This window comes from Emys orbicularis, chromosome 7 (assembly GCF_028017835.1).
Source record: "Emys orbicularis isolate rEmyOrb1 chromosome 7, rEmyOrb1.hap1, whole genome shotgun sequence".
Classification (NCBI taxonomy): Eukaryota; Metazoa; Chordata; order Testudines; family Emydidae; genus Emys; species Emys orbicularis.
This window is the reverse complement of record NC_088689.1, coordinates 93,361,174-93,376,356: the sequence shown is the minus strand read 5'-3', so window position 1 is coordinate 93,376,356 and position 15,183 is coordinate 93,361,174. Positions and strand designations below refer to the sequence as shown.

General features: G+C 43.8%; 1 protein-coding gene across 1 annotated transcript in view; it reads right to left on the bottom strand.

The window, feature by feature from the left end:
- SYN2 (synapsin II) overlaps positions 1-15,183 on the bottom strand; it is a 442,249-nt gene that overhangs the window by 58,883 nt on the left and 368,183 nt on the right. Inside the window, exons 7-9 of the mRNA XM_065408359.1 lie at positions 11,610-11,752; positions 7,053-7,127; positions 1,442-1,544 (exon numbers count right to left, since the gene is read on the bottom strand). Of these exons, the coding sequence (XP_065264431.1) occupies positions 1,442-1,544; positions 7,053-7,127; positions 11,610-11,752 (321 nt within the window). The remainder of the gene's footprint in view (positions 1-1,441; positions 1,545-7,052; positions 7,128-11,609; positions 11,753-15,183) is intronic.

Genomic DNA, 15,183 nt, shown 5'->3' with positions numbered 1-15,183 from the left:
TTTTGGAATCTCACAAGCAGAACACAAAAGAACCAAACCTTTTGGTTTTATTTAGAAATGGATACCATGATCCATGAGAGGACAAAACCAGAACCTGTCTCTGGGATACCAGTGTACTTTGGTGGCTTGGATAAAACCACTCTTGCTTTTGTTTTTGCAAAATCAGAACCTGACTTGGGGGGATTTGAGTAAAATGGAACTGGGATCCTAGGGACAGACTGTCCTGAGATGCTGAAAGCATCCTGCGTTGTTAGATTGTAGTGGGGTGGATTGGCCACCCACAGACCCAGAGGGGGAGGAGCCCCTCATTGAACTCTGATGGATGGAGCTACACCATGCTCAACCCTCCTGCTGGAAGTCAGTGGACGGGACCGGAAGTACACTGCTGCCACTGCTAGGGCCCTGGGCCAGGATGCAGTGGAGTGGGTGGGCCTGCGTCCCACCTGCCACCCCAATCCGTGGGGTGGCAGTCTCCCCACCCCCCTTAGGCAAGAAGCCTGCGCTTGTCGGCCCTCTGCCAGAACTAGGAGGCCCGACTGTTTGCTGCTCAGCCTGAGTGCAGGCCTGAGCTCTTTAGACTCTACTGCCCCACTCTGATCAAGGACCTGTGCTAACTGGCTGTTTGCTGCCCAGCCTGAGTACAGGCCTGAGCCTGAGACTCTTTGCTGCCCCGCCCCAACCAGCGGCTGGGGCTCCGTAACTGTGTGTGTTGTTTGGCCCTGATCACAGGCCCGAGCTCACGTCTCCCGTCGCCCCGCTGATTCCCCATGTCAGGCGACACCCGGAGACGTAGTGGGGCGGACTGGCCGCCCACAGACCAGGAGGGGGAGGAGCCACTCCCCCCAACGGACTACATAGATAAATAACCTGTGATGGCTTTTTGGGGGGCAGGGTGGGGGTAAGCCAAATGATCAAGAATCAGCAGGTCTAGAAACTCCTATATCATTTTGAAAAGCCCAGCAGTGTCTTCCAGCATTGATGGTTCATGGGGTATCAGACCTGAAAATTGCATTTTAGGCTGAAAAAAAGGCACAAAGTGAAAACAAGGTTCTTAATTTCCCTTTCCATGTAAAAATATCCTTTTGTTGGGGTTCCCTTGGGATAGTGCTGTCCACAAATCTTACTCCAAAGTAATCTTGGTGAGCCCATTTAGGAAGGAAAGTTTGAGTTCGGAAAATAGGACATCTCCATTTGGTTTTGTTTATAATGTGTGTACGTTTCCTCAGACACTAGAAAACATTATGATATGGTTACATTTTCCAGCAAGCTGTGCCCCTAACTTGGATATGTGGTCTTGCATTATGACTTAAACATTGTTAAATACACTACATCCTCTGACATGCAAACAACCTGAGTTGGAAGCCTAAATCATATGTAAAGTGGTTTTACTCAGGTCTCTTAACAAGGAAATGCTTATATTGACAAGTATGGCATATCTTACCTCAAAAATATAATCCTTTCCATCCTTGCCATGTACAGCTTTGACAGCACAGATATCCAAACCCCCAAACATTTCAGAACAGGTGTCAACCCAGAGCTTGTACCTGTTGTGTGGAAAAAATAGTTCCCATCAGTATAAAATCAAGTCCTCATTATTATATAGACCTAATTGGATAGTTTGTTAGCTGGACAGTTGCTTTAAATTCAGTCTTCTCCTGAGTCTGTCAGCTTTACTGAATTTTCATTTACTATAGTAGTGTCTTAGGCCTTGTTTACACTGGGGGGGGTATCGATCTAAGTTACGCAACTTCAGTTACATGAATAACGTAGTTGAAGTGGACTTACTTAGATCAACTTACCGTGGTGTCTTCATCGCAGTGAGTCAACTGCTGCCACTCCCTTGTCGACTCCGCCTGCGCCTCTCACAGTGGTGGAGTACAGGAGTCGACGGGAGAGCGCTTGGGGATCGATTTATTGTGTCTAGACTAGACGCGATAAATCGACCCTCGCTGGATCGATCGCTGCCCACCGATCTGGCAGGTAGTGTAGACGTACTCTTAGAAATACTAGCCCAGTGTCCACTAGGCACAGTGTTGTGGTGTCACAGAGGAGCTAGCTCCCTATTTCTTGAACTGGTGATATACTGGCCCTAGCTCCAGCATAGTTTAGAATACCCTTAAGACTGATCGAAACCATGAATGCTGGTACCTGCCCCTAAAGTGTCATCCGTCATCTGAGAATAGCTGGAGCTCAGTAGCATTCCAGCCATGGTACTTCTGTCTTTCACATGCCCTTTATGTTCAGGCCAGGAGAGGGTGGTGTAGCTACTTATGCTGGCTCTACACCAGCCAAGGACTCCCCAAAAGGCCAAATTATCAGCTGCTGAGATCTAGCCAAATTCTGAACCTTTTCTGCTGCTGGAGTGGTGCCAAGGAGCTAAAGTGAGGTAGGCAACTGGGGCCACTCTAAATCTTTGTACATGAGCAGAGCTCCAAATATGTTGTTACGTAACTGTTGCCTGACACTGGCTAGGCTGCTTCTTAATTTTGGCTATTCTTACTATTCTATCAGGAAAACTAATAGCTGTTTTGAAACATGGGAGTGTCTTTATCTTCAATATTTTATTGTCCATAAATGTATTCAACATGGTCAGTGGTAGGTTATGAACAAATCATTTAACACTAAACCAACACAATGAGAATGGACAATGTAGAGGCATCAAGTGAAGTGTAGTGGTATGGTCCCCTATGTAGAATTCAACCATATATTATAGCAGTTATATACATTTTTGGATCATCCTATAGAATTTTAAAGGATGTTTCAAAAAAGCTATAGAAAAGATATAATTATATCTGCTAATTTCTGTCGGTTTTTGGAATAACATTTCTGGAACTGTTTTGGTTTAATGCCAATTAAACTATTACATTTTATAAGACTTTTCTATATTGAGTGTTATATTGATTTTGTGTTCCTTACCTCAAATATTTTAGATAGTGTAATATGGTAAGTTAGGCCCTTTTTAGACTCTTAAGCATATTACCTCTTGTATTACTTTTTATTTATAACCTCAGAGAAAGAAACAAGATGGATGTTTACAATACATGTTGATTGGGCTGGATAGTTCATCTTTACAGTATGGAGTAACTCAAAGTTCTCAATGCAAGAATGGTCTGTCCATCCTGTGCTCATCTCTGTAGAAAGGCCAGATAACTGACCAGTGACTGAGTCAAAGTGGGACTTTCTTGCCAGAAAAAAAATGAAGCAATTGCTAGGGTGGGGCATGGACAGAATGGATAGTGTTTGGCGGGAGTCATAAAATCCCAGGGCACACATAGCTGTACTGTGCCTTCAGTTATGAGCATGCAGAGTTAGATGAAGACAATGGGAGTTATGTGCACATGCTCAAGGGCAGAGGTTGGCCTATAGGATGAAAGATGGCAGCTGTGGTATCGAGAACTTTTGTTAACGAAAAGCCTATCTGAACATGGGCCATAGTGCCTGATGATACAATCATGAAATAATTTATAGAGTTTGATATTACAGCTCTCCTAATTCAGAGGCTGATGAGCCCTTTTTTTTTTTTTTAAATAAAGAAAAGACATTTACCATTCACATGTTTTCTTCTTCTTCTTCCCACGTAAGCTAATGGTCAAATATTTGAATTTAAATGAGAGCTGTTTCCTTTACAGCTCATCTCCTCCTCTTTTTTGATCCAGCCTTTGAGCCATAAAGATCAATTTGCCACATCATAGTAATTTCCACTGCAAAAAAACTGATGTAATAAACACAGGATTCAGATTTAACTGTAAGATCAAAGGGAAGGGAGAGGCTGGGCTGTGAGGGATAAAGCTTTTATTCACACATCTTAAGTAATCGTATCCTCTACAAGCAAACTTCTTAGTGCACATTTTGAATATTTTCTTATTACAAGTCTTTTCCAGCAGAAAAGTTTCACTTTAGGCAGAATGCTGTACTTTGAAATTTGTACAACTGTTTAAAAAAATCCTTTTGGGAACATTTGGCAATGAAAATAATTTTGCTGTTTCTCCTTTGAGCAAAATCTTTTTGTCTGAAACTAGTGATGTTTGGATGCTTCTCAATTTCAACAGCTGTGGATTCACTGACTATACTGATAGTGTCCACTTGTTCATAACCTTTTTTTTTTTCTGTAAAATGCCAAGGTGTGTTTAGCAAAAAATGGGAAACACAAAGCTTGTATTTGCAAGGCGATGTTATTTCTCTTTTAAAGAAGCTATCATTTGAAATCCATAAAACATCAACTGGATATTACTGAAGGTAGTTTTTGACATTCCATCCTTTGCCAATAAAACACTGAGCTGCAAAGACAACTACAGATATTAGGAGTGATCTTGGGTGGAAGAGCTTGTTGCCTGGTAGGTTTGACCAAAGGCCACAGTTCTAGTTTTCCCAGAGCTAATATAATTTGCAGTGTCCGAGAGGACACTCAAAACTAAAAGATAATGTTCCGTGGGACATGTTTAGGGAGCATTTGGTGTGGAAAGGGAGATGAGCCCTCTAGTTTGGTGAGAGGGACCTGTCTGAAATGGAAGGGTCAATGAGAACATGCTACAGCTGCAAAGAGCACATGTGCTCTGCACATTCTCTTTTCATTATTTCAACAGACTCTGATTTTTTTAACTCTGTCTCCAGGACGTGGACTGGGATTTCTGTTGCCAACCCAAGGAGCTACAAAAATTCAGACAACTCCAAATCATGACAAGTATTATATGTAAATCTCAGGTTATTAGCTCAAACCCTTAATTATTCTGAGTCTGTTTTCAAATTCCCTTAATTCTTGGCAGGTAGAGTTCACTCCTTCCTGCACTGGTGCAGGCATTTCAATGTGAATGCACAAAAAATGTATATACACATGTATATATGTGTGGTGTAGATGTTCATTCTCCTGTTACTGGCTTTTGGGAAGGGATTTCTGTTTTACTCTCAAGCTTTGTCTTTGCTGGCACAAAGGTATATTTTTATAGTGCAATAACTAATGTGTGATAGTTATTTCTCTATCAAATCCAAAGTGGAGACAAACCACTTCTAGTGTTTACCGTAAGGTAGCTAGGTGAGGTCAGCACTATGCTTCCGTCCCCTCCCTCCCATCTGGGGATGACTAGTTTACTGCATAGTAATATAAAAGTGCCTAGTCTCCACTATGTTTTTATAGTGGGATAGCTAATATGCGTAAACACACTTTTTTTTGGTCGGGGAAGATGTAGTCTCACTCTCTGAAAGAACAGGGGAGCATTTCAGCTCACTTACGCTTCCCCCTCAGAGTACAGAGCTATCACTGCCATGCTCTCCCACTGAGGGATCTGTCTAGATCGGGGTGGGCAAACTTTTTGGCCCAAGGGCCACATCTGGGTATGGAAATTGTATCACAGGTCATGAATCCTCACAAAAGTGGGGGTTGGGGTGCGGGAGGGGGTGAGGGTTCCGGCTGGGGGTGCGGGCTCTGGGGTGGGCCAGAAATGAGGAGTTCAGGTGTGGGAGGGAGCTACGGGTTGGGGTGTGGGTGGGGTGAGGGCTCTGGGGTGCAGGAGGGTGCTCCGGGCTGGGACTGGGATCAGGGCTAGGGCAAGGGGTTGGGGTGCAGGAGAGGGTCAGGGGTGCAGGATCCAGGTGGTGCTTACCTCAAGCAGCTCCTGGAAGCAGCGGCATGTCCCCCTTCCAGTTCCTATGCAGAGGCGTGACCAGACGGCTCTGCGCGCTGCCCCATCTGCAGGCGCTGCCCCTGCAGCTCCCATTGGCCGCGGTTGCCAGCCAATGGGAGCTGCGGGGGCGGCGCTTGGGGTGGAGGCAGCGTGCAGAGCCCCCTGGCTGCCCGTCCGCGTAGGAGCTGGAGGGGGGACATGCTGCTGCTTCCGGGAGCCATGCGGAGCCATGGCACGCGTGGAGTGGGGCAAGCCCTGGACCCCATTCCCCGGCAGGAGCTTGAGGGCCAGATTAAAACATGTGAATGGCCGGATGCGGCCCCCGGGCCGTAGTTTGCCCACTCCTGGTCTAGATGGAAGGGGGCAGGAGCTGGACAGCAGGGAGCTGTCATTCCCCTTCTTACTTGTTTTCACCCTTATAGAAAAGGTTGGCTTTCCTGTGTCTGTCAATTCACAAGTGGGAATGAGTGAATGTAGCTTCCAGAAGGGAAAAAGGTTATTATTGGTGAAGAAACTTTATTTTACCTTTTCACTACCTAACCACTCTACAAAAAGGTGAAGATTCTTTAGCATCATGAAAACAAGGATAGGACATTTTTACTGCGCATAATTTGTTTACCTTCAAACAATGGCAACAGTTACAGAAGTAGAAAAGAAAAATCTCACAGCTGCAGTAAGGCTCCAGAGCTCTGTTTTCAGGGGACAGAGGCCTAGGCATAGCGGAGGAACATACAAAAATGAGCAATATCAGAGTTCTGGGGCTAAGCTCAAAGTGATATGGCAGGGAAGAAAGAGCTTGATAGGGCTGCAGGAAATATCCATTTATTGGGTAGAAGAAGGAAGCAGTGATGAGCCTAACAAAACACCTGGACTGGTGTCATGGGAGAGGCCTCAGTACATCCCAGCAGCTGAGAAGAAACTCTGTGTAGCCCAATGTAGTGTAGAGGTCTTGAGGGAAAGAATATGCCATTCAGCAGGTCTACAAAGAAGAAAATGCTTTGTGTGGCTGAAATTAAGACCAGCCTGTTTGGTTGCACAGTAAAAGAAACTTAGCCCAAGGTAAAGAAAATATATGGACGGATGCAGGAGAGGAAAAGTACAATATACCAGAAGGAGAAGTCTTCTGGGGAGAAGAGGAGAAATGACTAGTGGACTAATGCTGTGGTGGTGAAATGCCTGAATAGAATCCTGACTGGCTTGAAGGTGAGTGCATAGATTTAGATTTAGGAATCTAAATAAGGATGTGGGAGCTTACCTTTAAGGCACCCACTATTTGGAAAACTTTGGCCATATTATCTCAATGAATTTTTCAAAAGGAACTCTTGGACCTTCAGTTAACACTAATTGCACTAGCATCAGCATGGGAATTTTTGATTATTTTAAAATGAGAATTATTTAAATTTCTAATTAGTCCATACATGAGGCTGCACTTACCTATCTGACATAGCGATTTGCTCCAACATTGCAGAGCCAGTGTTTGTCTTCCAGTTTCCAGATATGGAAGTCCTCCTGAGAGAAAAAATATTACAGACACAATATTAACTGAGTACCTATTGCACACTTACATTTATTGTCAGTAAACTGAGCAGACATCTTCACCATCTTTCTTAAGTTGCTCTTATTTTCAAATAAGATATTTTCAAATGTGATACCAATGGTTACCTCTGTTTCTCTCCTCCTGCTGCTTACAATATAATGTCCACACTGTCAAGAATTCAACTGATAACATAAGTCTCAGTAAAACATCATGCATACATTTTATAAAGTGTGATAATGGCAGTTCCCCATACCCTTTTGCCTGTTCACTTTCATAACTGTTGTGACAACTGTTGTTTAGTGGTGATATTAGTGATAGACTATTATGAAATTGCAGCTATGAGTGGTGAGTATGGATGCACCAACATTGTGAACTAATTCTAAATGCATATCAAATAACAGGAGACAAAGAAAGCTTCAGGTCCAGATATCAAATCCATCCCAAACTTTCATTTTGGCCAATTATAGAGTTAGGCCCTAACAGTGATATTCAGATGCATATTTTGAACCACTCCAAGGTTCAGGACTGTTCAGAGTCATTGTTCCAGTTTGACCCTAATCAAGATAGACTCTACCTGTGAAATTTGGATCTAGCTTCAGGCCCTGATTCTGGACCCTTCTCAAATTAAATTACATTAAATTAATCTTCTATTTCTAATTATGTCATTTTAAAGCCCATTAAACAAAAGCTACTCTCTTTTTATGTCTATAATAGATCATCATCATCATCACTACATTTTATAAATGAGTACCTTTTAAAACATTTTGACTTTTTAAACCAATGATGATGAATAGTACAGAGAAGAGGAATGCATTCTGTAATTGTAAAGACTGTACTAGAAATGGGCAAAGGATACAAACTGTCTAAATTATGACCTCTTGTTTCCTGCTGGCAAAAGAACAGCAACACCTGTAATTTATGAGAAGTGAATTACAGTGGCAATAGGCTTGTCTCCATCTTTCTATAAGCCTAATTATGAGCTTGGGAAGAGGTATCAATCCACAGAGTAAAAGATTTTAAAATATATTAATTGAATAAACAGATGCAGTAATTATGTATTAATTAGGGAATCAAGTCCTAGCACATTAGAGTGCATTACACTTGTGCCTATTATGTATTTTCAGCTCATATCCATCTTTGTGAAGTTTGAAGAGAAGCAATGTCTTAAAAGAAACAAAGAATTTGAGATTAATATAACACTTTCTACTAGCTCAAGTTTAAAAGGCTTTTACCCCCCTCCAGTTTGATGAAAAAGTACTTGCATTTCTATTCTGGCCAGTGACTTTTCTCCATGAAGAGGTGCATAAATTACCATACACTGTACTTGCAATGCTAATGTGGGGTGTTGATACTACAGTACAGGTTATTACTTTAGATTGATGTGAACACTAGACATTAGTTTTATTGTTCTTTTGGTCAGAGAATTATGGATTCAATGTGTGTTGCTTTTGGAAAGAGAGGGTGGGGATTTAAGATCAGTTGGTACTTTTGTACATATGTGTATGTTTTCATTGTGCTTCACCCTTTTTAATTATATTTCCTTGAAGTCAGATGTAATGAATCCTGTACTGGGTAGTTGTGTGTGTGTCATGAAATCTTTTGAGGAGCTGTGGTATTTGGAGCGATCCAACATTGCATTTTGGCTATAATCTCCACTGACAAATGTTAAACATCCCTTTTTTTGTGAGTCATGGATCCAGTTTATACCACAATTTCCCACAGAATTACAACACAGAAGCTCTTAATAACACTTTTTAAACTACAAAAACAAACGTTCTGCTGGTATTTTCTGTGGTGGCTCTTTAAGTACTCTGTTTCTGTGTCATAGCAGAAAATGAGAACCAGCTGTAGAACAAGATACTACCAACAAAACTTATTTGAATGCATATGAGGTGTTGTACAGTGATTTGGTAAATCGCCTGTTTTTCATGTTGCTTTAGAGCAGGGGTCGGCAACGTTCGGCACGCGGCTCGCCAGGGTAAGCACCCTGGCGGGCCGGGCCAGTTTTATTTACCTGCTGACGCGGCAGGTTCGGCCGATCGCGGCCCCCACTGGCCGCGGTTCGCCGTCCCGGGCCAATGGGGGCGGCGAGAAGCGGCGCGGGCGAGCGATGTGCTGGCCGCGGCTTCTCGCCGCCCCCATTGGCCCGGGACGGCGAACCGCGGCCAGTGGGGGCCGCGATCGGCCGAACCTGCCGCGTCAGCAGGTAAATAAAACTGGCCCGGCCCGCCAGGGTGCTTACCCTGGCGAGCCGCGTGCCGAACGTTGCCGACCCCTGCTTTAGAGTATATAACAATAGATCAATATTTCTTCATAAGAATCTAGGGGAATAACAGCTAGGCTCACAGGGTTCAGACACAATCACCGATCTTGGAGAAAATGGAGATTTTTAAAAAAGTCTAAAAAAAAAAAAATACCACTATTTTAATTCAGTTTTTGAGGTCTCCTAAGATAATTTTGGTCTGCAGTCTATGCAACAAATCTAGGGCCCAGCCCTGTGAAGCACAGAGTGCTCTAAACTCCCATCAACTTCACTGTTGATGAGGTACAACACCTCAAAGAATTGCTCATCTGGACTCTGCATCTGCTGCTCCTGCAGGGGTGTGTGTCATAACCATTCAGCAGTTGTACCTTACTGCTAAAACTGTGCTCCTTCGGAGCCATCAGATGAAAGATGCTGACAAGGAGGTCATATAGGGCCGCGGCTGTTTTCAAATTCTTAAGCATCTACCTTAAAACTGGTAACTGTGGCTGAAAATTTGCAAAAATGCTTAAAGCATTTTACTGACATTTTGCTGAAATTTTATTGTAAGAATTATCTTCAGAAAGGATTTCCAAGAGACCCAGCCTTGGTCCCAGTGAGTATTTTCTGTTACAGAGGTTCATTTGCTATTTGTTTCTTTTTCCTGTGTTTTTGTATTCTTGCTTAATTCCATACTATGTGTATTAATGCAGCATTTTCTGAAACAAATGGTAGAGATGTGTTAATCTCAGTATTTCTGGTTTGCTTGGAGCCCAATAAAAATTAGGAGTTAGGCTGTACTTTAGCTCAAATATAGCAATAAATAAAAAAATTTAATGTACAAGAATTCCTTCACCTTTCCAAAATCATGGGAATCCCTAGGTGCATACAATATATATTGTGTCCATTGCATCAATAACTGAATTATGAGTAACAAATTTATGTCTTGATCCTACAGTGACCCCTGAAAAGAGCTGTGAGCACCCACTCCAAGCTCTATGTACATCTGTCTAAAGGTCATTACAAGATTGGGGCCTCAGTTATATCAGGTGTGGTTAGAATGAAATATTCTGTGCCATTAGTTAAGAGTTATACATTCAGGTCTCCCTGTGAATGAAAATGAACTAAAGTAGTCTCAAAGCTTTTTAATAATAAAATTGGGTCTTGTTGCTGAAGGGATTTAAAAAGTCACCTATAAAACAATCAGACCACACTTCCTGTTGTTGGTTCCCTGAAACTATTTTGAGAAATTGCTATGAAAGAATTGACCCACATGCAGAGGTGAAAGTAAGCCGGTACACCATGCCGGACCCAACAGGCTTCCCCAGGCTGGCGATTTAAAGGGCCAGGGCTCCTGCCACTGCGGGGAGCCCCGGGCCCTTTAAATCACTGACGGAGCCCTGCTGCTGCTACCCTGGGGCTACGGCAGCCGGGCTCAGGCGGCGCTTTAAAGGGCTGGTGTTCCTGCCGCTGCGGGGAGCCCTGGCCCTTTAAATCGCCGCCCGAGCCCGGCTCCCGGAGCCCCATAGTGGCGGTCAGAGCCCCGGGCTCTTTAAATCTCCCCTGAGTCCTGGGGCTCCCAGCTGCCACTGCCCTTAAAACTTGATTTAAAGGCCCTACCTCTTCCGGTTGAGGCCCCGCCCCTGCCCAGGACTCCAGCGTACCGGTAAGTCCTTTAACTTACTTTCACCGCTGCCCACATGGGAGTTGTAGGTAACCATTCTGGAATGTCCTAAGCATGTGTTTAATTCCTGCCCCCCAGCCCCCCTCCAAAAAAATAACTAGAAAGTACTTTGCCATCCTTCAAAGTTTAAACCATTTGAAGTAAAGTCCATTTTTGCACTCTCCACAAGACCCCTTTTAATTTCCATTTTTATAACCTCTGTATGCTTTCCATTTGAAATATCACTTTATTTATTTTATTCTCTCAGAGCATTTCCATTGTTATTTCTGTAACAAATAGAGTTCAACAAAATGCATTATTAATATAAACATGAAACAGCGGAGATACTTTTAACACTTTTAAAAAGCTTTTTAAATGATTGAAAATGTCCATCAACAAATTTAAAAAAAGGCTAAAATACCTTCCTCCCCAAAGTGCTGATAATAGAGGACTATTTAAAAAGAGGTATTAGACTTCAATCAAGTGAACTTTGGTGGTGCTTTGTAAATATTGAAATCAGAAAATGAAAGGAGATAATTTTTGGCTCACATGTATGCTTTGTAGTTAGTGCCTATCTTTTGGATCCTGATGTCGTATTTGGAGTCTATGAAGGGTTCAGTGGTGGCGTAGGTTTGGGTAAGTGCTACCACACTGGCTATGTCCTGAAAATCGTAGTGGTTGTCTACCTTAACCTGTTGTCATAACACAAACAGCATGAGGAAGAGAAAAACAACAAGAACAATAGTTAAGTATGTACTGTAAAATGCAATTGCAAATGACTCCTGTGAGAAATATTACTTTTTATAGTGTCAGATTACAAAACAAAGAATGGACAATTTATCTGATCTGTAAAAAAAGCTGTAGTTGTCAAAACTAGAATATAGCAAAAATATTCCTGCAATCAGATGTATAATTTCTAGCCAGAAATTTAACATTCACTGTTGTAGAAGGCAATTATCAAGTATCGACATTACATTTTCTTTGAGGAAACCCTTTAAAAATACTGATGTTTATTTTTGTGTCACATAAACAATCTCTAGGAATAGTTCTTTATAGGTATTTTATTGTAGCACTTTGGCGTTTCAGTTTTAAGGATGCAGTGAATAGTACTTCTGTGTGGGATGGATCAGTTATAATAAGAGGAAGGAAGGAAAGGAATACAAAAACCCAACCCAACCAAACAAGAAAAACCTAATTGCTTTATCTAACCATGAATTTTGGAGTCTGTTTATACCATTATGTTGCAAGACACCTCTCCTGACTGGGAGATGTTTGTTAAAGGATTGAATTCTATAGTCTTAATCCAATATGGTTCAGCTGTTCTGGCCTTCAGGCATCTTCATTAGAGCCCAAAACACAAATGGTTGCTTATAGGACTTCATATTTAATTTTGAGATAAGTAAATACACCTATTGGGTATTTAGTATCTGTGTTGTACTTTTAAATAAGGTGACAGGCATACTAATGAAGATTTTGAGGAATAATGTGAAAACTGAATGTGTGCAAAAGCATGTGTTGGGTGTACACAAACTTTACATCAATGTTTTAAAAATGTTTTGCTAGTCAGGAACCAATCCTCCAAGCAGGGCCGGCTCCAGGGTTTTTGCCGCCCCAAGCGGAAAAAAATAAAAAATAAAAAAGCCGCGATCGCGATCAGGGCCGGCTCTAGGTTTTTTGCAGCCCCAAGCAAAACAAATTTTGGCTGCCCCCTGTCCCAGCCCTGGGCTCCTCGCCGTGCTCCCCTGCTGCCCCAGCCCTGGGCTCTCCCCACCCACCCACACCCCCTGCCGCCCCAGCTCTGGGCTCCCTCATTCCCCCCCACCATTGCCCCCCCACACACACCTCCTGCCGCCCCAGCCCTGGGCTCTCCCCCCCCCCCCCCCACCTGCACCCTCCTTCCGCTGCAGCCCTGGGTCACTGGTAACTCGCTCCCACGGCGGGTCATTCAGTTTGAATTTTAGATGTGCACAGAACACAGACAGGATTGGTTCCCATATGGTTACAGAACTGCAGTAAAGTGGAACAATTTTCAGCTTGTGTGATTGGAGGATATCTGGATGCATATTATAAGACTGTCCTACATAAATGAGGAAAAGTTGAGGTGCCTTTATTATTTTTTTCTTCCACTCTTTCTTTCTATGGGGAATTTGCCAATGCAATATCACTGTCTTCCTTTTAAACAAACAAACAAAAAGGCAATGGCTGTTGAAAATAGCAATTCCAGTCCTAATAATCACTGGAAAGCATTTCTTGCTCAATTTTATCCTACTTTTTCTACAGCAAGTTACAGTGGATCAGTATATTTGATTTGGGAGAAATGAAGTAACAGCTGCCCAAACTGAGCTTGAACACTCCTGAATTTTGAGGTGTTCAAATCTGGAAGGCAGGTGCTGGGTGGGGGAAAGGGTCTGTGGCTCCGTGGGGGAGCACGGCAGCATGTATGCAGCAGTGTGTCTGGCGCTGTGCGGAGCCAGACATGCTGGTCTGAGTGGCACGGTAAGGGGGTTGGGGGGTTGGATGGGGCAGAGGTTCGGGGGGGCAGTCAGGGGCAGGGAGAAAGGGGGGGTTAGATGGGTCAGGGGTTGGGGGGGCAGTCAGGGGACAGGCAGCAGTTGGATAGGCATGGGAGTCCCAGGGATTTGTCAGGGGACAGGTAGGGGGTGAGGTCCTAGAGGGGAAGTTGGGGCGGTCTCAGGAGGGGGCAGTTGGGGACAAGGAGAAGGGAGGCTTAGATAGGGGGTGGGGTCCTGGGAGGCAGTTAGGAGCAGGAGTCCCGGGAGGGGGTGATCAGGGGACAGGGTGCAGGGGGGGTTGGATGGGTTGGGGTTTCTGTGGGGGGCAGTCAGAGGGGGTGGATGGTGGCAGGGTGGGGCTACCCTCCCTCCCTGTGGAGTGTCCTGTTTTTTGAATGTTAACATATGGTATCCCTACCTTCACAGTGCAGCTCTCCATTCACTGCAGCATGAGGTCTCAGCTACCTCACTCCCTCCCCCTCTTTCCTGTTGGTAGTGGCCAAGGGAATGCTGGGAAATGTAGTGCTTTCCCTGCTCCAGGGCTGGCTCTATAGGCAGGGAGCTAACCAATAAACTACAGCTCCCAGGGCCCCCTGTTGGTTCTCAGCTCCCATGCTGGATCCCTGCCGCCCCTGCAAATGGGCTGCCCCAAGCCCGTGCTTGCTTTGCTGGTGCCTAGAGCCGCCCCTGATCGCGATCTGCGGCGGCAATTCGGCGGGAGGTCCTTCGCTCCGAGCGGGAGTGAGGGACCGTCCGCCGAATTGCCGCACGTGCCGCCCCTCTTCAGAGTGGCCGCCCCAAGCACCTGCTTGGCAAGCTGGTGCCTGGAGCCAGCCCTGCCTCCAAGGTCCTAAGTGTTCTGAACTGAACTCAGGCTCAATAGAAGCGGAGGGCACTCATCATCTGAAAAAAAATAGTTCAGTATCTTGAAGGATGAGTTCATAGTTTTTCAAGGTGTAACCATGTATATCAGAAGAACGTTGAGTGCAGTAACTTGCACAGTGGGCCATATCCTGCTCCAACTGAAGTCTATGGGAGTTTCATCACTGACTCAATGGGAATTGGACCAAGCTCAATGTTAACTATAAGTGCCTGGATTCAAAGCCTGTAGCAGCTTTGATGTCAAAGCAGCCCAATTATATTATCACAACTTTAGCCATTTCCACCAACTTTTGGACTGAAATGAAAATTTTATCCAACAAACTAGAACATTTTATAGGCCAAATTCAATGGTGATGGTTAGGAATCTGTGTAAGCTGGTCAGAAAATATATACAAGTAGAAAAATGATACTGCACTGATTTGGCATTCAGTAGGTAATGTACAAATACGGGTAACATTCCCTCAGAGCAACTGTTATGGAATGCAGATAATATGTACCTGGCACTTCTATTACACTAAATTCTGAAATGTATTTGGCCAGAGATTTCCACAGGCATTACACTTCTTATACACCAGGCTGAATTTACAAGTATTAATAAAATGCCTTTTTATTAAGATTCTGATTTGCAAAATGGATGAGAGTAAAGAGATTATAATTTAACTAAATCTGTAAAATCTCATTCCCAATTGCTCCTCCTGTCTACAGTTTAAATTGTGAGTTCACAATAA